Raw genomic sequence first — 25,215 nt, 5'->3', positions numbered from 1 at the left:
TGCTCCACCCACCCTATTCACCTGATCTCTCCCCAAGTGACTTTTGGTTTCCATGGATGAAAAAAGTCCTCAAAAGGAAGCATTTTGCTAATGTGAAAGCAGTGAAACAACAGCAGAAGCACTAAAAGGCGTCAAAATCGCGTTCAAAAACTGGTTTGAGCAGTGAAAAAAAGTCTGAAGAGGTGTATTGCAACAAACGGAAAGTACTTGGAAGCTGTCTGAAGTTTAAACATGTAAGAATAAATATACAATTTTTTATTAATAAATTCTGGGTGTTTTGGGTCCCCCTCTTGACCACAAGCTTTGCCTTTGGAGACATCAAATTTTAAGCTGTTTATTAAGAAACAAAAGACACAGAAAGAACTTCCCCCCTTCCCCCGTCCCCCTCTCCCCTTCCCCCTTTCCCCTTCCCCCTTCCAGTTTAAGAGATTCAGATGGAAAAGGCTACTCCGGGCAGGGGATCTTAGGACATTCGCTTTACCCAAATTTCAATTAGGGATGGTAAATACAGGCCTTCGGGCGGGGGACTTTTAGGGAGCTGCCCACTGTGTCCGTGTTTCTGAGTTACCATGTAAGAATTTGCCTGCCTTGTATATTCCACTCTTCCTCAACTACTTGTAAATAGCCCATTCTCACTTTTGAAATCTAAGACCCTACCCACCGCCCCTTTTCTCATTTGTCCAAAATGTCACATATATCCAATGTTGCCTCACTGTCTTTGGAATTTTCACGCCTATGTGAACTCCCTACGTGCATGCATTACATACAATTTGAGTTTTTCCTGCTAATCAGTTTCTGTTAACTTAATTATTACCCAACTAGAAAAACTTAGAAGATGGGAGGAAAAGTATATATACACATTATATATAATATATGCAATATAATGTTTATATAATATACACATTATATAATGCATAAAATGTGTATATATGTATATAAAGATACATAGATATATAGGTGTGTATAGATATAGCCTCCACACTCTAGTGTACAGCACTGTTAGACCTAAAGGTCTTGCAATAGTGTAACATAGGTCTCCTTATAATAGAAATTTATAAAAGTTGGGGTGACTTAGATATGGAAAAATGTCAGTGGGCAACATTATACTACACAGTATATTTAGGTATATAGTGATCATACAACTGTTATGGTAGAAACTCCCAGAAACTCAGTTCTTCTCGCAGAGGCAGTAAGAATTGCAGATCTGCAAGTCTATTAGCCCACAAGCAGGTTTATTGGTGATATGTTCTCAGGGAAGAGAATAGGCCTTGTTGAGGTTTGGGGGTGGGTGGTGAAAGACATAGGTTCAAGGCAAAGAAGGGTAAGGGTGGCTAAAGTATGGAGTGGCAAGTGCCTGGGTGGCCAGAGATCAGAGAGGGGGTGGGGTGGGTGTGGGGGAAGTCCTTTGTTCTGAGGACTTCTGTAGTTGGCAGGGTGGGATAAAGAACTTATATTGATTGACAGGTAATAGCGATACCAGCTTTCCCAGGGGGATATGACTACCCAAACTTGGGTATATGTGGTGGGTCTGTTGGCCCGAATCCTTATCTTGCTCCAGACCACATTTGTTCATCTTGTTGTAAAAACAGATACGTGATGGGAGGCAGTTAATTGAAGTTGAGGTAGTTACCCAAAGTCATTTATGGGCTCTTTCTGTAAGCATCAGGGAATCCCTCCTAAAACATATAGTGTCCAGGCGCAGGCAATTAACCAAAGTTGTTTTACGGGCTTCTTATTTGAGCATTGTGGACCCTCTCCTGCCTTTCAGGCCTTGAGGCAAAATTACAGTTTCAAAGGCTTTCTTTACCAGAGAGTGGAAAAGATACGCAAAACTTCAAGGACTTCCCCTCTCCTGTGTTATCATGCTGTTTCCTGTGACGTTGGAACACCTGGCAATATTATCAGACCAGGCTCAGGACTGCTGAGTTACTGGATGAGACATGTCTCCCTCCTCCTCCCTGCCTTGGTTTACTATCTATTCTACCTAACACAACTACAAGTATTTATCCATTGTTAAAATGTGCATAGCGATATCTTAGGCTCTGTGGAAATACACGGAAGAACAAGATGAGCTCTTTGCCATGAAGGAGTTTAGAACTAGTGGGAAGACAAATAGCCTTCCCCAGAGATAACTAGCAACTTAAGGCAATATGTAAACATTCCTGGTTTCAGTGGAGGGAAAGATCAACATGAAATGGACATCTGGAGAAAGGGGTAAAAGGGATGTATTCCAGGCTGGGAAAAAAAAAAAGGAAAAGCTGTAGGTAGGGAATATTGTGCTAGAGACACTAAAAAAGGGGGAAGTCATGATTTGCAGAAGGAGGGGGTAGAACTTGGGATGATGATAGTGGAGGGCAGAACTTGGGGTGCATGTTAAGGAATGGTGAAAGACAAAATAATGTTCATTCGTTAAGGAACAGAGCATGTCACTCACTTTGGGTGAGTAGGCTAGAAGAGAAAAATGGATCTCCAACACTACGTCATACAAGACTTCTTTAGGAATCCAATGAAACGTTGAGGCAAAGTTTCTTTTATATTTAGGAAGGTCTGCAGTACTTCAAAATGAATGTTCATCAAAACACACAACAAGGCAGTGCACTACATAAATGAATACTGTGATAACTTTCATTTTCAAAGTTAGTCTAAAATGAATATAGTGAAGAATACTGTTTTAAACTTTAATAAAAGAGCTTTTCTTTTCCACAGTTAGTTCTCTGGGATCAGAAGAAAATGGAAATCACCTTGTGTTATAATGTCTTTGAAATAAAAATAGATCAGTATTTTTTTGCAATTTTGCAGTGTTTATCTGTGCGGAAGAAGAGCAACAAGACTGGGAGTTAAGTGGGCCCTAGACACAGGTGGAATAAGCTGCATGTGAATCCAAATAACAGTTTTATTTTCTTAACAGGTAAGATGTTTTATTCCAGTGGTTCCTAGCTGTGACAAAGTGCCAGAAACCTGGACTTTATGAAAACCACAGATTTCTAGATCCTATGCCAGCCACTATTTTAAAATGCAAACACTTTGTTGTAAAAGACCCCTCCATGTTCAAGCTTCAAACTCCTGGTTGTGTCTTTGAATTCATTTCATGACATTAACAAGAAAAGAATCCTCAGGTGTTTTAAGTGAAAATTACAGTGGCTGGAGAGTGAGACAGAGAGCAGTTAGCCTATTGGTAGCTGTGGGTCAGCTCTGGCAAAAGGCCTCTTATACTTTTGTATATCTGTTGAAAGTTAGGATTACTTTCCAGGTGGCTATTTCCATAGTTATCCACTTCCTTCCAATTACAGTCAACATTAAGTATTACTTTTATTAGTTTTAGGTGTACAGCATAGTGGTTAGACATTTATATGATTTACAAAGTGATTTCCCCCATAAGTTCAGTACCCACCAGACACCATACATCATTATTACAATATTATTGGCTATATTCCTTAGGCTGTGCTTTACATTTTTGTGACTATTTTGTAACTACCAATTTGTACTTCTTAATGCCTTTCCCCTTTTCATCCAAACTTCCAACCCTCTTCCCATCTGGCAACCATCAGTTTGTTCTCCATATCTATGAGTCTGTTTCTGTTTTCTTTGTTTGTTTATTTTGTTCTTTAAATTCCACATATAAGTGAAATGATATGGTATTCATCTTTCTCTACTCAGTTCACATAGCACAATACACTCTTGGTCCATCATGTTGTTGTAAATGGTTAAGATTTCATTCTTTTTTCTGACTAATATTTCATTGAATATATGTACAACCATCTTCTTTTTTTAGCATTTATTTGTATAATTTATTATCTGTATATTCATAATAAGCATTATTATATTAACCTTAGTTTTGCTAACAAGAATAACTTTTAGCAAAGGTGATCTATATTTTAAATAGCTACAATTTCCTCATATTTTTCCATTATTTTAAATCTATCTCAACATTTATTTTCAAGGCAAAGAAACACAGACCTAATCCAGTGAAGTACACTTAATGGTAAGCACAAATGAAGAAATCTGAGAGTTATAAACTCAAAATTCTTTTATAAAATGAACAGTCAGGGCATATTTTAAAAAACCAATTTATGTAGTTGATTTGGGGAAGGTTTATATAAACATAACTTAACACACTTAGAAAAGAAATAAAGACAACAATTAACTTATTTCTATGCCCCCTCCAAAGGACTTATTCAAATATGGGTTTTAAATAATGGGCTGGAAAAAAAAGAAAAAGAAAAAAATTTAGATGGAAAAGTTCACAGAAAGAGGTACTAATCAATCATCCAATGTCATTTTCTTCCCCTGAAACCCAGCAACTTCAGATTGCTGTTCCTTTCACCTCCTGCTTGCTTTCCACAAAGGATAAAGAGGCAGCTGTGCCTGCTGACTATGCTGTGTTTTGGGGCCCTCTGTGCACACTTAATAAACTGATTCTTCAGCTGAGGTTCATTTTGCTGAAAACCTGGGTGTTGCTTTTTGGAGCCTGTTCTCTATAATTTCTTCTAGAAATTAGGTTTTAGATCCAGATAAAGAAGGAAGAAACACTGATTCGAACTCCCTCTCTTCTGTACTTGGCTTGTTTTGGTCATTTCTTAACTTTGATGGGTTTCTAGTATATTCTCTTCAGGGGACACCTTTTGTGGGGATTTTTGTTCTACAACTGAAGAATGGCAATTATTTTCCTACTTTCCTGTTCAACTGCCTTTTCCAATGAAAAAGTCATCACCACTGTCATTATCCTCAGACATGGAGGACTGTTTGTAAAACCTTTCTTCTGTGCTGTCATCAAAATACTCCTCTTCTTCATGTAATTCTTCTCCATTGCTGTATTTACCAAGTAAGCTATTGGGTGCTTTCTTTCTTTGTTTTGTTTTGTTTTGTTTTGACATAAGTTTCATTTTTGGGTTAGCAGGTATCTTCCAGGGTTCAGAGGGAACCACAGAATTCTTTTCAGAAGGCTTTGATGGAGAATTCGGAATGTCCACTGTTTTGGGTCCATGTTGCATCTTGGCTACTTTTTCTTTTGAACCATTTATTGTTTTCTTTGCCAACATGTTGGCTACTTTGTCTTTTTGCTCACTGATAATAGCTCCTTCATGCTGTAACTTAATGGCATTATCACTTGAACCTGACGTGTCCTTGGAATAATTTTCTTCTGAAGCATTCTTTGATGGCTGAACTTCAGTGTCATTTTGTCTTGAATCTATAAAGGCTTTGACAGCAGCTTTTAACACATTTTTTTTCTTCTTCAGAAGAGGGTGTGTTGCTAATCTGGCAGTGGCTCTTTCAGTTGCAGTAGAATCAGGCTTTTTGCAGATTTTTTCAAAATTGATATCATCACCAAAAGCGGGTTTTGTTACTAGATCAGGTTTCAATTCATTCATGGCATGAATTCTTTCAAGTAATCGTTGTGCCTGTCTTTGTTTTTTTTTTAAAAGTGCATCTTCAGTACCCTTTTTTGACTTTAGTCTGCCAACACTCCTAACAAGTTTTTGGTTAACCAGAACTCGGATTCTCTTCACTTATTTTCTCATCTTGACAACCTCATTACTGAGGTTCAGAGTTGCAGGCTGAGCCATAGCAGATGTAGGAAAAGGATCCTCTGCTGCTGGCACATGAACTCCACCACCATCTTCTTTATCCACTCATGTATCGATGGACATTTAGGCTGCTTCCAAATCTTGGCTATTGTTAATAATGCTGCAATGAACATTTGCGTACATATATCCTTTCGAATTAGAGTTTTAGATATCTTCAGATAAATACCCAGAAGTGGAATTGTTGGGTCAAAATACAGTTCTATTTTTAATTTTTTGAGAATCCGCCATACTGTTTTCCATAATGGCTACACCAATTTGCCACAGTTACCCACTTATTAAGACATGAATTTTCCAGCCTCCTGTTCACAGCTAATGCACAGGAGCAGACACTTCTTCCTTGTGGACTCTGTTGAGCTTATTCCAGAACTAGCTCTGCTTCACCTTTTCCCACCTGCTTTATCTAAAGCTAATGTAAATCCTTTCATAACAGCTTACATCTTTCTCCCACCCCCCATTTGCTGTATAACTTGGAAAACTTTGGGATAATGGACATGTATGTTCTTTCTATCTAGCCATACTGGCTTGCAACATGAGTTGCAAAATTGATCTTCTTTTCAGATAGCATTTTTGGCTCAATAAAACTTTTCTTAAAAAAAAAAAAAAGGCTTTCAACTATGGAAGTTAAAACTTTTAACACCAGATTTCCCTTTGCTCACCATGATCTAGCTATACAACTTTGTGTTAAATTTCTCAAACACGCCAAGCTCTGACTCACCTTTGAATCTCTGCATAAGTTTTGTTTTCTATATGGATCACTTTTCTCTTCTATCTTTGCATGTCTGGTTCCTTTCCAACATCCAGTTTCCGCTGACATGTCATTCCCTCAGACAGATACCACCTCAAAATAGCACTCTCCTTACTGTGTCCTTCACCCCCTTATTTGTCTCTGTCACAACTTGCAATCTCTAATTATTCTATTTATTAAGCAAACGTTTCTCTCATTAGAATATAAGCTCCAGGGGGGCACAGAAATACCTTGCTTGTTCACCAACACTGTGCCTGGTGCATAGTAGTCACTAAATAACTGCTTGAATACAGGATAGATGCTGGGAAGCCAACAGAAAAGTGGCAAAGGAGTTTCAATATAGCAAGCTAGGAAACAGTTAACAAAGTAATTAAGAAAATGTGCAAAACTCCTTACACCTACAGGTGAATACAATGAAAATAATGAGTTAGATTATACATATTTACGTCTCCTAACTTCAGTTTTTTTTTTCTGTAAAATAGTAACGGTGGTAGTATCAAGCATTATGGGGTTTAAATGAAATATATAAAGCTACTAGTGTCTGGTGCCAAATAGAACTCTCAATAATGGTTAACTAATCATATACCCAATACAAAGAGCTTTCACTGACGGCTCTTAAAATCTATAGAGTGAGAGATCTCACCCAAGTGCTTCTTTTGATACTTTCGTTCTTCTAATACCAAACTGTTTACAGTTTCTGTTTTCCTCAAGATGAGCATTTCCTTATCATATTATCTGCCAATTCCTTTCCTAGAAAGCCATTCTATCAACCGCGTGTTCCTTCCTGTAGTCTTGGCTTTAAACCCCACGCTCTCTGTGAAGCTTTCCTTGGTATCAACACCACCACCATCTCACACAAATTTTTACGCTATCTTGTGTGCTACCTCCAGAACTTGGGTATAACTTTAACCTTCCATTTATTGTAACAAAGTGCAATTTGTTTGTTATTGTAATAAAATGTACTTCGTTACAATTTGTCTGTTCCACTAGACGGCGAGCTCTAGTCCTCCACAATAAGAAAGAGTACCACTGGTTGCTGAAGGAAGACTGCGTGAACTGGGCTCTTTTCCTTAGCAGTGACGTAACTTTACCTGACGTCTCCCAACCCCCCCCACCCAATCTGTAAAACGGGAGTGATAACTCGCATACAGTTGTTCCTTGCAGCCCATAAGATTACAACAAAGACTCTTGCGGGCTGGTTGGCTGAGGCAGGAGGAGGAAATAGGTTAGTCGGCGCTGGCCCAGAAGGTGGGACCACCAGTCCAACGGAGCAGGCGCGTCCCACTGCGCAGGTGCACGCAGGACGGGGCGGGGTACTTGCTTCCCAAGCTGATTGTGTAGTTCCGGGAACCAGCTGTGGCCGGGGACGCCGGCCGTCGCAGAGCTAACGTCATCACAGTGCGCTGCCACGTCTGCTCAGCTCCGCGGTAATGGAGGCTGAGGTTGAATGCTGACGGCTCTGGGGTCTGCATCTTGCATTAACTCTACCCCTGTGTCTGGCACTGACTCACAGTCTGAGAATCTGGCAACTTGAAGCTTGATCACCTTTTTTCGTCTCTCTGGGCTGGGCAGCCTACGGACAAGCAGCTGGCCCAACACGGGGTTGGAATTCTCTTGCTTGTGGTCCGGTCTGTAAAGCTGCCGCCTCCTCCCAGGGATCCCGCCCCACCGGCCGGGCTTCCTTCATGCGTGAGTTTTATTGAGCTGCGGGGTTGTCCCTGTCCGTCTGTCCAGGCTCTGTTTCGATTCTCGCGGTGGCGTGTTGGAGACGGCTTGTCGTCCCCCTTTTAGGGGCTGGTCTGTTAAAGCTTGTAGTCTCTCACCACCCACCTACCCCTACCCCATAATTTTGCCTCTTCCATCCCAGTCTTTTTTGCCTCACACTATTCTTTCCGTTCGAGCAAGGCCCAGCAATCCAACGGTTTGAATGCTTTGTCTCACCTGACATTTGTTAGTCTGCTGTCGGAAGCTGTGGGAATGGGGAACATCGATCAGTTTGCAGTACCGTTTCGAAAGCCACGGTTTTTTGTTTGTTCGTTTTGACAGGGTGTCATTCTTCAGTTTTTAAGTTGTATTATTTAGGAAATAGGTTTTGTTATCCATACGGGAGGAGCCATGGTTTTGCCAGATTGATACAGGCAGTGTCTTTTCAGCGGGGGTCTTCAACTGTGACTTATATTTTAATCCTTCAGTTTCAGCAATTTGTAAATGATTTTACATAAGTTTTTCTGGAGTGGGCATCCACTGGAGTTCCTTCCACTGTTTTCACTCAAACATATGGAGATACCACTTGAACCGTTTTACGGAGTTAAAAGGGTCTGCTAGTGTACTTCCGTTCATCACTTTCAGTCCTGGCAACAACCCCTGTAGGAGGGGGAACAAGTTGATGTTGTTTTTGTTTTTCCTGATAAAGAAACTCAAGGGTTAAACGCCTAGTTAAAGTCAGACAACATGTGACACATCTGATCTCAGAACCAGATCCCTTGATAATAAGACCTAACGTTTTGGGTAGTGCTGATTCTCCTGTATTTCAGGTGGCTTACTGTGAAAACATTACATTTGAGTTGGAAGTGTTTATATTAGGTGTTTCTTGTGAACTTCTACCTGATTATGTTTCATGTGCTATGACTAAACTGACAAAAAATGCAAATTGCGACTTCCCTAATGCTGAACAGACTTTAGATCAGAAGAACTTAAGCTTCTGACCTGACCCATTAGAATTTGAGTAGTCATTTCATTACAATAAAGTAGGTAATAGACACTAAGAGCATGTTTGAAAATCTGGTTTTACAAGCCCTGCTCACTCAGTTTTTCTGGTTGTTTTGTCACATTTCCTAGTTTAACAATAGTAAACTGATAACATTTTTTTTTGTTATTGTTCAGAGTTGAAACAGGTTAACAACCATTAACCTGGGTTGCAACTATAGGTGGCACTGGAAGCAGACTGGTTCCTGGACATGCCCGGTGGAAGGAGGGGCCCTAGTCGGCAGCAGCTAAGCCGTTCAGCTTTACCTTCTTTACAGACTTTGGTTGGTGGGGGCTGTGGCAATGGAACAGGCCTGAGAAACAGGTAAAGAAGAAATAAGATTATGAGTACTTTGTAATATCCTGTGATCAGTAAATGTAACATGGAAGTCATTATGCTACTCAGGTATTTGTTTATGAAGATTATTTCTTGACACTGAAGTAGAAATCCTTCTTTGAAAACCAAAAGCTCAGTATTTCAGAATACTTGGGAGGTAGGTAGTTGTGATATGGGGCCAACAAAGTCAAAATAGTCCAGTCCTTACTCATGGTTAATAATCCAGTTTCTAGTCATCATTTTTTTAGCTTTTAAAAGAAAAGAGGAGTGAATTGAGGTACAAGGCAAATGTGATAGTGTAATGATTTACTAGCATTTTTTTGAAGGGCAAATTAAAATTGACAGTTTACATGAGATTCTAAAATTATAAGTCATCTATCAAGGGTCTTGTAATTTTCAAACAGTTTTTTGAAGAAAATAATTTTTAAACTGTTAGCTGTAATCTAAACATCTTAAGAATTGTGTCATGTATGAGAATTAAATTGATTTTCTTAATAGAAATTTATCTGTTTCTAATTTGAAAAGTTAGGAAGAATTACTTCTTATCTAGAATAACTCACTTCATGAGGAGTTTTAATCATGTAACAGTGGAAAGAGATGACTTTTACTTGGTCAAAATAATATTTGCCAGCTAATTTCTGCTTCTTCCCTGCACAGAGTTTTCTGTTACTTTTATTCTAATTTTCAGATCTGGTGATCAGTATCACTGCTGTCTTTTCAGGCCCTTCTGATGTTATTTATGCACTGCTTTCTTCCTGGCCTGTTCTCCCTCTGTTTTTCTGACTTTCTAATATAAGTTCTACTTAGTCTTCCAAACCAGTTCTGATATTGTCATTTCATTGGGGGTCTCCCTGAAATTTCACTTTGGAAGGATTTTTCCAGTCCAATGCTCATACTAATTTTAAATTGAAATTTTATTTATGTATTCAGATTGCTTATCATTCATTCCAGAGTATTATTTTTACTCCGTTCTTTGGATTTTCATACTTTAAATTTTATTTTTCTTAAGATTCTATTTATTTTTAGAGAGAGGGGAAAAGGAGAGAGAAAGGGAGAGAAACATTGATGTGAGAGAAAAACATCAGTCAGCTGCCTCTTGCAGGCCCCCAGCTGGGAACCTGGCCCACAGCCCAGGCACATGCCCTGATTGGGGATGGAACAGGGATTGAACCAGTGACCTTTTGGTTCACAGGCTGATGCTCAATCTATTGAGCCACACCAGCCAGGGCTGGATTTTCATACATTAAAAACAGTGATACTCTCTGTATCATAGAATAATGTTGAAAATAAATGAAATGGTAACTTGCAGTAACTTTTTAAAACTTTACTCTGAATTTTCAAAAATTTCTACAAATAACATGTATTATATTTTTTTAAAATAAAGAAAAATAAAAAGAATGAGAACATGTGAAAATGCTTTTGAAGGAACATAGTATCTAACATGAATATTGAGCTAAAGGATGTTTTCTGTTGGAAATACAGGCCTTAATTTTATTAATACATACTGACCATCAACTTAGTGATTCAATACTTTCAAATTACAGTAGAAAATAGTAGCTGTATGTAGCTGGGATTTTAGATAGGTAAAAGAGTCTAACTTTGCCTCTATGTAAACTCCAGCTGTTCTTTGTTCATTTTCTTCTAATTGGGCTTCGACGATTCCCTAGATAATTATGTTCTCAAATTGTCCCACTCCCTCCTTCAGTGTCTCAGGGGCTGCTGTAGGACTGCTTAAAAGGAAGAAAGAGACAGTCCTAGCAGTCTAGGCATCAGGTTTCCTAGTTCTTAAACAGAGTAACTCCTCCTATGAGTCTTAAATATTGGGATACCAGGTACCATGTATTTTGGAGAGGTAAAATGAAGTGTTCTGCTATTTAAAAAGAGGTGAAAATCACATTCCTAGATGATTATGCTTGTCCTTAGTCTGCAAGTAGAATACTGGGAAAAATTAGGAACATTTGGAAATCATGTCTGCTCTTGGGTGGATTTAGTTAGCTATGATCATGTATTTTCTCTGCCTTTTTCATAGCTCTTTTTCCTGGCATTCAAGGTTCCAGCCATGGTTGCCTTGATTTACCATTCTCCACCCACAGTTCTCCTTTAACTTATATTTCTTTATCTGGTACAGGAGGGAGAAAAACATTTTTCAACAGATTAAAATAAAGTGAAAGATCATAGTTGTTTATGGTTTGAAAAGTCACTTATTTGAGTGATTATTTTGTGACATTTTTACCTAGAGAGGTTATTTTAGGAGAAGGTGATACCATATTTTGATGAGAAAGAAGGCATATAAGAAACAAGGATAAAAACCAGTGGTAGATGACCAAGAATGTAGTCAGGAAGGATGTATACAAAAAAGGACCGGGTCCAGATGGGAAGAATGCTCTTCTGGAGTGTCTAGCGTGCTGAAGAGAGAAACAGGTAATTGTGTAAGTGTGCTATGATGTTGGATGACATCTTTGATTCTGCAAGACAGGTTAGCTGGAGAAGCCAGCATTTGCCTTTGGTAGGTATTTATGGCATGATTTGAGGAAGTTAAACTTGAGACTGTCAAAGAGCTAATTAGTCTGGTGATAAAGTCCAGAATGAAATCCATAGTTCCCTGTCCTGTTTCCCACTTGTGGCGGGTATGTCGAACTCATCTTCATCGGGGCCACATCAGCCTCGAGGTTGCCTTCAAAGGGCCAAATGTAATGTTAGGACTGTATATATGTAACTACTCCTTAACGGTTAAGTGAGAGCTCGGTGCTGCTGATGGGTAGAAACAGGGTGCTGGGCCAGATTAGACAAGGTGGAGGGCTGAACTGGGCCCTCGGGCCTTGTGTTTGCCACCTGTGACCTATGGGGAACAGGGATTTGTTCTCGGGAAAGTGTGCTTAGATGATTGCCTTCTAAAGGAGGAGGATATGCTGTGAGTTTCTGAATTTCCTAGAGAGCTTTTAGTTGAGGGAGAATCTTACTTGAGGAGTAAGAGTGGTTTTTCGTTGCTTTGTCCTCGCAGGTGCTTTGTTAATAATATTGCCTGAGCATGTCCAAACGATCGCTGCTTTATCCCTTCTTATTCCTCATTATTCCTTTGAAGCCTCTTTGCTTTATCCATTTACTTAGCTAAATTCTGTTGCTTGCTGTCTCCATAAAAGCCAGTCTCGCACCTAGTGTGTTAATTCTTTTCTGCACACAAACTTTATATGCAAGGACAAAGCAGATGTTCAGCATAAACCACATTGTTTGCACAAATGCTATAGGCCTAGTGAACCACTTAATATTTTAGTGAAAGTTTTATATCAGTAAGGGGACTGTTTACCAGTCAAGTTCCCAGATGCCAGCTTTGCAAGCAGGCCATTCTAAGGATGGCTATGCTCTCCTTTTCGGGAGTCTGGAAATATTTGTCCTCGTAGGCAGAGAGTCCCTCAATGGCCAGCCCCCAATAAAAACTCTGAGTGCTGAGTCTATTAATAAACCCTCCTGGTAGACAGCACTGAACACATATTGTCACAAGTAGTTGCTGAGAGTTAAGTGCATCCCTTATGATTCCGTTGAGAAAGGACTCTTAGAAGTTTGTACCTGTTTTTTTTCGAGACTTTGCCCCATGTACCTTTTCTTTCTGCTGATTTGCATTTGTATCCTTTTGATGTAATAAATCTTAGTTGTGAACACAACTATATGTGGAATCCTATGAATCTTCCTAGCAAATCATCAAGCCTGGGCTTGGTCTTGGGAACTGCAACACAGTTTAAAAGATAATACTCAGTGTTAACATTGAGAAGAGTTCTCAAAGAGAATCTGTACCAACCCTTGTATGATAGACGAAGAAACTGAGGCTCAGAGATATAGTTACTTTATCAAAGACCACAGCTGGTAGTGGAAAATCTGGGATAACTGTCCCAAATTGTATCTCAAATATTTGTGTCATTTTGCTTTTCTTGAATCTACTTTTATATTCTATTAGGGGAATAATGCTTTTATTTTTTCTAAATAATACCCCTGTAATTTTCTTCGATGTATTGATCAAGTCTGTTTAAGTTAGCTCTTGGCTTTTGAGGAAGGAGGGGTAAAGAACTTTGGTCATATCTCCTCTCAAGCTTTCAATTTTTTCCTTATTTTCTTTTTCCTACTGATGCTATCGATCACTTTATTCGACCTTTGTCTCTTTGTCTTCTCTCTTGAAGTGTAATAGCCAAGGTGTGTAGAATATCACCAGTGTAGATCTTTTGTACTTTGTTTTGAATATCTTTCTTGAGGCCTAGCATTTTACTGACTTTGTTAACAGCAAAAGCACATTAGTCTTCCCTTGGAAAAAATTCTATGAGAACCTTTTAAACCTTTAAATCATAAATAATTTAGCATGCTTTCCCCCTTTCATATAGTTTTGACTAAAGAGGAATTCAAATTTTTATTTGATTTACAGTAGAGGTGCCTAATCTTGTAACTTCTCCTCAGAATTCTATATTTCCATCTCTTGTGATTAACTGGAGTGAAGGAATAGATTGGCTGCTGGTATTAATCACCTCCATTCAAGTTCACCACCTTGTGCAACTCCAGAGAGCACCTTTCATGTTGTGTTTTGTGTGAATGAGATCTCTAGGAATTGTGCAGTGCTGGGGCCCGTCTCCCAGACCAGATCAGGTGGCTGTGGTGTTCATGATTGGTTTATGATTGTGCAGGTAAGGTTGTAAAACTTTACTGGTATATCATCACCTATTCCTTGATAAGCTTGTTTTATTAGAGTACACTCTGGGGATGAGTGGAGGAAATTTGTATAATTTTTTCCCTCTCACTCTCCCATCCATGTTCTGTTCTTCTAGCTCCTCTGCTTTTCTGCCACGGTACTCTTAACTGTTCAGAGTGAGCAGAGCTCATATCCCTGGGAGTCACATAAAGTTCTGTGAATTTCACGTACTAATGCTAGAATTCTGTATTTGGAACTCTTAGAGTAGAATGGTAATGTTAATATTGTACCTTCCCTAGAGTCTTCTTTGATAAATACCCAAATGACCCCTCTTTTCTGTGGTCTGCAAGCAATAGTAGACTCTTAGATCTCTATAACTATTCCCAGGTGTATATATAATGGGAAATTTTATCATTTTAGATGGCCAGCTATTTCTGACCTAAAGAACAGCTTGGAAAAAGAATAACAAGGAGATAGGGATTAAAACCTGTTTATTTTAGTTCATGTTTTAAGGGATCACCCTCTTTTTCATGACTGTCTTCTTCTCAACCTGAAGGTATATATTTACAGTGATCTAGGAAAAGTATCTTCATGGTCTGATACACAAGACATAGATATATACAGACAATTATATAGTAGTACGAAAAGTGCAATGTTAAAAGCATGTGTTATGTGTCACTGAGTCCGCTCCAACTCCTAGTGAGCCTATGAATTAGTGATGTTCACAGTGCCCTGCACTCAACAATGTATTGTAGACTAGTGCCTTTGGCTTCTTGTATGGGGTCAATCCATCTCACCTGTGGTCTTCCCTTTTTTCTTGCTGCTTTTCTATTTTCCCAGCATAAAGGCATAGTTTAGATATAATGGTGACACCAAGGAGAGCTGAATCAGTTTTGATTGAGTAAATTGGAGTAAGCTTTATAGAGGATATGCTTGATCATTTTAAAAGTCTTGAAGGATTGTGTCAGTAAATGTGTATGTGAGGAGTTAAAGAGGGTGTTTTTGGAGATGAGGCTAGACTGATAAGCTTCATAGGATGTACTAAAATTTTTTATAGTATCCTGTTGTCAGTACAGAGGCATTAAAGGGACTATTTAAGAGAGTAACACTTTAGAAGGCTCTCTGAAGAAAGGTTGGAGGAGTTGATGAAATTGAAGTTGAATTTATGGCCATTACTTCAGTAGTTTAGATGAAAAATAGTAACTGCTTGAACTAAAGCAGTGGGGTTTAAAGAGAAGGAACAGTTTGGAAAAAGTTTTATAAAGTGGAATACATAAGATTTAGGAGTGATTAGGTATGAAGAGTCAGAAGGAAAGTTTGACTCTCAGGTTTCTGATTTGGGCAGCTAACTGGGTGAGCCATGAACTAGGGTCAGGACTACAGGTGGAGGAACACAGAGATGTTCAATGGACAGTTTCATAACATGGGTCTAAAACTCAGCAGTGAGCTCTCTGGAGAAAAATTTTTGTTTTCAGCATATAGGGGATAATGGAAGCCATGGCTGAATAATGTTATAGGACACTGAGACTGTGTGTGTGGAGGGAGAAGACAAGGGCCCAAGATCCTAGGGTAGAGTTTGGGGAAAGCCAACAGTTAAAGTCTAGGTGGAGAAGGAAGCAGGGGCTCTTTATGCTGTGTGACCCTGAGGAGTAATCACTATTTGAGCTAACCCTAGTTTTCTCTTTCAGGAATGGTAGTGCCATTGGCCTTCCGGTCCCACCTATCACAGCCTTAATCACCCCAGGTCCTGTTCGTCATTGCCAAATTCCTGATTTGCCTGTGGATGGGAGTCTGCTTTTTGAATTTCTCTTTTTCATCTACCTGCTGGTTGCACTGTTCATTCAGTACATCAATATCTATAAAACAGTGTGGTGGTACCCTTACAATCATCCCGCTTCTTGTACTTCGTTGGTAAGTCTTAATTGGCCTTGAAGTTCTTCATGTTACTTAGCCAAGAAACTAGTTGGAAAAACCTGTGTATAGAAATCATTTTTCTTCTAATAAAATGTTCTGTTAAACCACAGATTACTTTCAGAAATATAATGTCGTAAGATTGTTAAAATAGAAAATACCCTGCTTTGGTACATGACTGAAGGAAGTAAAAAATAAATAAAAATGTAGAAAACACTTAAATAATTTATTATAATATCATGGGAAGATTTTGATATTAACTTTCTCTATACCATGTTACTTATATTTGTTGGAAATTGAAGGTGGCAATATGATTAAATTCTAGGAGCTCTACCCTTTTAATGGCTGTACTGGAATAATGGAAGCTTCTATAAAAAATAAATCCAAAATTTGTGTAATGCTTCAAACACACAGCAGTCTGAGGCAGTCATCCTAGTTGGCAGGAGTAGCTTACATGCTGTGTGGTAAGTCAGGCCCAGGCTGATGCTGATGACTGTTGTCCACTGTGGGGCCTTCAAGGTGGCTGTGGTTCATCCTTGTCAGCCAGAAAGGGTAGATAGCAATGGGGAGTACAAAGGAGAGATTTTTTTATATGTGTCTTGCAGGGGAGGCTGGGAAGCAGTCCCTTTACTGAGTTCATTGTTACTCTGAATAAAATTGGGTTCTGTTACAAGAGTAAAGTTGAGACAAGAACTAGCTGTCTCTGCTACAGTACATCACAGTATATTGTAGGTTTCTTCTGCTTTTTTTCCAGTTATTTAGGGGGGCTGTGATGATCTTGATGCAGAGAATGTTCTCCCTAGAAGGGCTTGTAAAATAATGGTAAGGCTAGTCAGGTGACCTGACGTGTAAGTGGGTGGTGCCGGCAGATCTGGGTGGGTGGTGGCGATAGGCTCTGTAAGACAGAAGGGCATTTATTGTCCTGGTTAGTTTATGTATCTGTGACTTGTAAATGGTTAGAAAACCTCCCCGCCCTGGTGAATGTAGAAAGAAAATGCAGGCCAAAATCTTTAAGATAGTATGAGAAGGGAATAAACATTTTAAAAAGTGTATATATTTGTATCACTTGGCTGTTCCTGAATTCAGTATTAAGAATTTTCTTCCCAGGCCCTGGCTGGTGTAGCTCAGTGGATTGAGTGCGGGCCTGCGAACCATACAATCGCGGTTCGATTCCCAGTCAGGGCACATGCCTGGGTTGCAGGCCGGTTCCCTGCAGGCCAGTTCCCAGCAGGGGACGCACGAAAGGCAACCATACATTGATGTTTCTCTCCCTCTCTCCTTCCCCCCTTCCCCTCTAAAGATAAATAAATAAAGTCTTTTAAAAAAATCCCCAATTGTTTAAAAAAAAAAAAGAATTTTCTTCCCATATTGATCAATATTAGGTAAAGAGCAGTTCATTTTCTTTATTTAAAAATTATAATGATTTAGTGCCAAATTATATCCTTTATTTTTAATAGTTTTTTTCCCACCTGAAATTTGACGTTACTGAGTGTAGAAACTGTACTTCATCCATCCTTTTTTGGCCACAGACTTGTGGAATGAAGAGTTCGAATTAGATGAGCTTTAGGTCTTCTTCCAGTTATGTAGCTCTATAAATACTTCACCATCTTAGCAGTGATGTTAGCAGACACTATGTTCTTTGCAAGTATTATCTCATTTACTCTTTTGAAAACAGGTAGGTACTACTGTATGACTCCCATTGTATAAATGAGTTTTATGAGACCTAGAAATTATGAAACTGGCTCAAACTCACACAGTGACATGGTGAGCACTCAAATTCAAACATGTCTGCTGTGCTTGACTTCCTGTATTTATTCTATATTGACTGCTTAAGTACACTGTACAAGTTCTACTTTGACTGATATCCCATGAAAACTTCTCATTTGTTGAATTTTCAGACTAATTAAAGAGCTTTTCTCCCAGTCATCATTTCTGATGAGTTTTTTAAAAAGTCTCCTACAGATGTTGCCTGGAAACAGAGAGAGCCAGTGTCCCTGTGAGTCAGAAAGCTGCTGCTACAGCGCTGACTCTGGAACTCTGCTTCCTTTGCTCTGATGCAAACCACCCAGAATGGGTACCTTTCGCTTGCCCATCTCTCCACGTTACTCGGCTCTGAATTCAAGTTTTATGTGATACCTGTTTGACAGAAGCTAAATCAAATGTGGAATTTCAGTTGCAAGAAAGTCTGGAATGTAGATTTCAGCCTTCCAGTCTTTGCAGTAGAGACTCAGGCACACTTGAGGAGGTTATTATGTGGACTGGCTTACTTATCCATCACATATGATCCTTGCTCACACAAAGCTTAAAATTTAATTGTGAAGCTAGGAGTAACATATGTGGAATAGTAAGTGAGATTTCAGCCCATGAATCTGAAAGGGGCCTGAGTCAGTGAGTTGTTCAAAGATAGAGGGCTGCCAGAGACCTAGTTAATTCCTGTCGCTGAAGGTGTTCAAGCATGGCAGGTGGCGGCCTGGCAGGGATTTCTAGAAGGGGCATCATGCCACACTGAAAAGTTAGTCACATTTATGTATTAGGTTTTTCTTTTTCCATTTCAAGACCTTAATAATTATCAAAAAGAAAATGTGGACACCTAAATATGTAAAGTATCATTTTAGCTATCAAGAAATGAGGTAAATGACTTCTAACCCTAAGAAAACTATAAGTAGTATAGTAAATTATTCAGAATAGTCAGGAGTGGGGGGCTCTGATTAAACAAATATTCTGGTTTATAGAGAGTTAATCATAAACAAATAAGTTTTTAACTTACAAGTTTGTTTAACAATAAGTACATTAGGCACTTAAATTTTTTATATTACAAAGTCTTAGATGGACTTGTGATGCATAAATAAGACTCCCAGACATTAGCTAAGGAGTCTAGTAAATTTGTTTACATTATTTTGGACGAGTGAGGTGAACAAGGAGCAGTCTGAAAACTAAGAGGGAATAAGTATTGTTAGAGTCTACAATTCTAAGAGAGGGAAGATGTGATCTGGGGAATGTACAGTAAGCTGCTCTCTTGACATCCTGGCTGCTCTGCCTTTAAAATGTATCCCAGATCTCTCCACTCCATCTCCATTGCTACCAACAGCGTTCAGTCCACAGTCATTTCTCACCTGCATCAAAAGTAATAGCTTCTTAATTGATCTGGCCCCAGTGTAATATATTTGCCCTACAGCAATCAGTGTGAGCATATTTAAATACGAATAAAATCAAGGCATCCTTTGCCTGAAATACTTCTATGACTTCCCATTAGGGAATATATTTTCAATTTTTTTATTGCTCATTTCCACCTTCTTGCTGATTTCAAACACCCGGCGTATATTTTCCTGCCTTAGGGCCTTTGTGATGAGTACTTTTTCCTCTGCCTGGGGCTCTCGCTCCCCAGGTCTTGTCATTGCTGGTGCTCTTTTGTAATTCAGCACTCAGCCCAAATGCCACCTTCTCAGAAATATCCTCCTTTTGAAAAATTTTTATTTTATTTTATTTATTTATCTTTAGAGAGGAAGGGAAGGAGAGAAACATCAATGTATGATTGCCTCTTGTGTGTACCCTGCTGGGAACTGGCCTGCAACCCAGGCATGTGCCCTGACTGGGAATCGAACCACAATTGTGTGGTTCACGGGCCTGTACTCAATCCACTGAGCTATACCAGCCAGGGCAGAAATATCCTTCTTAACCACCAGTTTAAATTGGCTCTGTACCTCCCTTTCCAGTCATTATTTTTTAAATTTTACTTTACTTTTTAAGTTTTTAGTTACAGCTTATATTTAATATTATTTTGTACTGGGTTCAGGTGTACAACGTAGTGGTTAGATAACCACATACTTTATAAAATGGTCCCCTGGGTATTTCAGGCACCCATCTGGGACCTTACCTAATTATTCCAGTATGGTTGACTGTGTTCCCTGTGCTGTACTTTACATCCCCGTGACTATTTTGTGACTACCAATCTGTACTTCTTAATCTCTTCACCTTTTTCTCCCACTCCCTCAGCCCCCCACCAGTCATTGTTTATTACTGTTATATTTCTTATCAGCAGTTATAGCTATTAAAAATGCTTTTCCTTCTTAGCTTGTTATTGTCATTGCTCTTCTCCCTTAAACAAATTTTTAAAAATATGGGTTTAGGTGCTATAACAGAATGGCCAAAACAGAAAAGAAGCTTAATTCTCTTAAATAAAAATTAGGTTATATGAGGCCAGTGAGGCAACTCTTTGTATCTGTTGTTCTGCCACCCCATCACGCTTCTTCCAAACCATGATCCAAGGTAACTGCTCCAACTGCTGTCATCACACCTGGCCAGCAGGGAGGAGGAAAGGCACAGCTCCTTCCTTCGAGAGCACAGCTTAGAAGTAGAACACATCACTTTCCCTCACATCCCTTAGCTGCAAGTATGGTTTTCAAGGAAGGCTGGGGAATGAACCTTCAGTCAGCTAGGAGTTAGTGCCCAGTTAAATTCTACTGTGATGGCAGAAGAGATAGCTAGTAATCTCTGCTGTCCCCTCGCCCTGTCACATTGGAGGAATAAGGAGAATCCAGGGGAGCAGGAGACCTGCCTAGCATTCCTGAGCACGGATGCCCATGCCCAGTACATGTTTATTACAAGTATTAATTATGAAATTGAACTTTTCATTCTGGAAAGGGAATTGTGGAAATGTACAGACTGACCGTCAAAATGAAAATATATCCCGATTCTGTTTGTTGCTAATGACTTTTCATTTTGTTTATCACCGTTATATATACAGACTTAGAACCAGAAGGAATCATGTATAGAATCTAGGTAATACTATCATTTTATAGGAAGAAGAAATCAAGTGTAAGACATGTTTCTAAATCAAAGTAAGGAGAAAGACTAAAGGAATGTAATTGATGTATCAGCAAACGGGGAGTTTAGGCTAGTAGATGCCCAGTTAAGTAACCAAAGCTCTTAGATCCAAAGAGACCAGCAACAGTATATTCAAAAGACTGAGAATTCCAACTGATTCATTAAATTTAACACTCAAAAATATGGCATTTTAGATAAATTATTCTTGCCATAATTCTGCAAGTAGTCATTTGTTAACCCAAAGCTGTAATCTTTTCTTTTTAATACAGTAAACTTTCAAAAAAGGAGAGGAGTACATTCCAGATAGTTTAAAATAGTGTTTGAAAAGTTAAAGCAACTTGCCATGGAAGGAGAAGTAGAAGATAGGTGGTCTCTTCAAGATCTCTCAAATCCCCATGGTCTGTAAGGTGATGTAAGGAAGATCTTTTGAGGATGCAAACCTTTTCTAGTTCCAACTAGATATGCATATTTCTTTCTGATGAAGTTGTTTCTTTTATAGAATTTTCATCTCATTGATTACCATCTGGCAGCGTTCATCACAGTGATGCTTGCAAGGAGGCTTGTGTGGGCCCTCATCTCAGAGGTAACAGCTCATTCATATATTCTGTCACTTGTAGAGTTAGTTACTAGAATGGGTTCAGGTTGACATTTGAAATGTCTGAATCTAATTTAAGTGGAATTATAAATTTCTTTCTTCCCATGTGAATTATGTTCTTTTAAGAAGTTTTTCCTACAATATATTTAAAATTCAAGTACAACATAACTCAGAAGTACTGTTAGAAATCTCATTTGTCTAGTAGAAGCTCATTTCTAGCTTCCAAGTTCTTCAGTACAGTCTTTGTAATTTTAATAATTACAGTAAAAATAGGATGAATTTAGGTAACTATTGATATGAAGGGTTTTATATAAACAGTTGCAGCTAAAACATTGTTTAAAGTAACATTTACTTGAAATTAATTATATACCACTTGTGGAGTTGCTAGCAAGAGACACTTGTTTGAGTTAATTACAACTTGGAATTTTAAAATGACAGCATCCAAATTGGCGTAAGACTAATCTTGAAGAGTATTATCTAAGTTTAGTAGTCAGCGGAGGACAGATTGGGACATTATTAATATGGTCTTTTTTAAAATTAAAGTTGTTAATAGAATTGGCCACTGTTATTATTTTTATATATATTTATATACTCCAGTGAGGGAGGCAGGTAAATTTGTTTTTTTAAAATTTTGTTATCTTGTGCACTGTAAATGATTACAAAAGCAAAAAAAGTGTGAACTTAGCTAAAGTGTCTAATAATTTTAATCTTGGTGTTTATAATTCATTGTGAAATTTTAAACAAATAAATCATTGATAACCAAGTCAACTTTTTTCATCCAAAACATGGGAAGTCTTTATGTCTGTAAGCTCTAATTTTTAGGAGCCTTATTTCTACAAACATAGAATGACTGCAGATATTAAATCATAATCTAAAAGCCATTAACTGGAAAACAATAGTAGTAGGATGGTCTATTTTGCACAGTGGGAAAGGCTGTCTGTAACCTTTTCTTCCAAGTTTTTTTATTTAGGTCCTGAAAATACATGCTTACTTTTGGATATATATTGAGAAACTTTGTTCTTTCTTTAGAGGAGCTCAGTGGAGTTTTAGGTTCACATCTATTGAAACAAGCAGGGAATGATTTTGTTTCATCTCTTCATTTATTTAGAAATGATACTTGTGTGTATCAAATTAGTATATGCAGTTAGTGTGTAAAACCTTCATAACTGGGTTTCTACCTTAGAGCTACAAAGACTATGATTCAAAGTACTCTGAAATACTCTATTTTTCCTTTTTTCTAATGGCTTCACAATAGTTTAACAGCTTTTTCATAAGCTTAGTTGGAGAGTTCATTAGCTGTTTTCTAAAGAAACCTGTAATTCTTACTGGGAACAAAATACGTAAGCTGATTTTAAACAGATTTCTAGTCAAAGACTTAAACTTGTAGTGCCTTAGTGTCCATTAGAAAAGGAATGTTTAAATAATTATGGTATATCAATATAATGGAATAAATTGCACACAGCCTGCCATTAAAAGATGAAAATGTCTTCACTTACTGACCTTTAATATATTAAGTGAAAAAAGCAAAGTACAGAACAAAATATATTTGCTTATATATGACTAAGTTACCTCTAGAAGTACGTACAAACTAATAATGGGCTGCCTAGTTGGTGGCTGGGAGGCAAGACCAATAGGAGGGAAACTTAACTACAAACGCTGTTAAACGTTTTATATTTTGAGTAATGAGAATGTATTATCATTCAGAAATTTTTTTTTAAATATTTTATTTATTTATCTTTAGAGGGGAAGAGAAGGAGAGAGGGAGAGGGAGGAGTCAGGAAGCAGGGCCTTAGAAATTTAAATAAGAGCTATATAGCGATTCTCTTTCTAAAATATTTAAATTTGATGGGTAACACTCATCTTAAAGGACCTTCCCTTCCTTCTATTAAAATATGTTTGCCTTTTGTTTTGCTTATGTCCCCAGAAAGGATCCCTACTCTGAGAAAGACCAGTCATTTTTAAGGCGAGGCTGGAGGTAGTTAAGTCAGAAAGCGAAATACTGTTCTGGGCAGAATACCTTCCTCTCCAACTAGGCAGGTTCTGTTTATTCACCTCTCCGTGCTCCAGGAGACCCAGAGTTACTATACCGTTCATTCACCAGCCTGACGCAACTGTTATTTTCTTTAAATTGTTTTTCTAAATAAAAAAGTAGTACATTTTACTGAAGAAAACTTGGAAAACACTAAAATATAAAGCAGAACATTTAAAAATATTACCATACCATTAAGAGAACCACATTTTGGTATATTTCTCTCTAATCTTTATATGCTTATAGGGAATATGTACATTTAGGGGCTATTATCTATATATTATCTGGGTATTTGGGACATCATTCGTATAAAATTTTATATTCTATGTCTCTAACTTAACATAGTGTTAGGAATATTTTTCTATTTCTTACCTGGCTAAATCTTTCTTATTCTTTAGATCTCAGCTGAAATATCACTTCCTCAGGAAGTCTTCTGTAGGTTAGGGTCTCCTGTTAATTGTTCTCCACAGCAGCCTACTCTTGCACTGTAGTACTCATCACAGCTATGAAAATAATTACTTGTGTAAATCTAGGTTTAATATGTGTCTTTTTGCTTGGGCAGCTTTTATAGGTAGAGGTCTTGGTTACCACTGTGTCCCCAGGAGCTGGTATAGTATATGTCGCACAGAGCACACCAGTTAGGAGCTTGGACTCTGAAATAACGCAAAAATGACCAATGTATCCAAGCTTTGCAGCTCTGGTGACATTGGGCAGAGGCGGCCTTTTATTTCTAACTCCGAACTTTTGAGAATGGAGGCAATGGAGTTATTCCAGGGGATTAATTACCTTCCCTAGGCTTTGAAACATGAGTTACCTTGGCATGAGGTGTGTATCAGGGGAGTTCTATGCAACTGTTTACCCTGTTCTATGAGAACAGCTTGAATCTTTTTTAGTTTGGGGTGTAAGCAGTTCATTGTGATATTAATTCAGCTGTTTCTTTGCATTTGTAGGTAACTATATAAATAGTGTATATTGCATATATATATATATATTACGTGCAATATAGTATGTTGTGTAAAATAAGAAATGGATATATTGGAGGGACCTGAAAAGATCATTATCCAGACAGTTTGCCCTTTCTTGGTTTTGATACTGCTGTTGTAGAAGTTGTAGGAATACCATTTTTCTTCTGCATTTTGCTCATTCTCTCCTTCCTAGTTCACTCTGAAAGAAAATGGCATTGCAGATCTTCATGTTTAGACAAGTATGTTTTCTTATTATATTTAACCAGTTTTAAGGATTTGGGATTACAGAAGAATATTTGAACAGCTGTGATATAAAGAATTGGAAATGGTTACGCATTATTCCCATGTTTGCAAAAGTCAAAAAAGAAACTTAATTTATATAGGGATTTGGTGAAGAAGATCTGATTATTTTTTGCAGCTTTAGTAATTTATGAAACATTAATTCAGCAAACAGAACGGGGGGAAGGATTCAAAGAAAAATTAGAAGCTTGCTGCAGTTGAAGCCATTAGAATCTAGTCTGGAGTCAGATAAACTAATATCTTTATGTACCTAAAAATCACTTGGGGGATTGTTAAAATAGAGGTGACTTGCAGTTTTTTTCACCGTATCTTGTGAGGGAAGTCAGGAATTTTTGTGTTCTGTTAGCAGCCCAAATGTTCCTGATGAATGTAGTTCATGGACCATACTTGGATATGAGAACTTAAGGTCTCTATGAGGCACTGTGAGAATACAAGGAGGAAGCAACCAACTGCCTGGAGATGTCTGAAATGGGGGGGGGGCAGTAGCATTTCTTCTGCCTTCCTGTCCTC

The 25,215-nt window shown here is 38.2% G+C and overlaps 1 protein-coding gene and 1 pseudogene across 1 annotated transcript in view; one reads left to right on the top strand and one right to left on the bottom strand.

The window, feature by feature from the left end:
- Positions 1–4,260: 4,260 nt before the first annotated feature.
- Positions 4,261–5,564, bottom strand: LOC119059156 (serum response factor-binding protein 1-like; annotated as a pseudogene).
- Positions 5,565–7,710: 2,146 nt separating this feature from the next.
- TMEM39A (transmembrane protein 39A) overlaps positions 7,711–25,215 on the top strand; it is a 29,197-nt gene continuing 11,692 nt past the window's right edge. Inside the window, exons 1-4 of the mRNA XM_037158747.2 lie at positions 7,711–8,019; positions 9,214–9,400; positions 15,770–15,992; positions 21,316–21,399. Of these exons, the coding sequence (XP_037014642.1) occupies positions 9,288–9,400; positions 15,770–15,992; positions 21,316–21,399 (420 nt within the window). The 5' untranslated portion in view covers positions 7,711–8,019; positions 9,214–9,287. The remainder of the gene's footprint in view (positions 8,020–9,213; positions 9,401–15,769; positions 15,993–21,315; positions 21,400–25,215) is intronic.

Source organism: Artibeus jamaicensis, unplaced genomic scaffold, assembly GCF_021234435.1.
Source record: "Artibeus jamaicensis isolate MK-2021 breed Jamaican fruit bat unplaced genomic scaffold, CSHL_Jam_final contig_3126, whole genome shotgun sequence".
Classification (NCBI taxonomy): Eukaryota; Metazoa; Chordata; class Mammalia; order Chiroptera; family Phyllostomidae; genus Artibeus; species Artibeus jamaicensis.
Note: the sequence above shows the minus strand (reverse complement) of the source record. Positions and strands in the feature narration are given on the sequence as shown.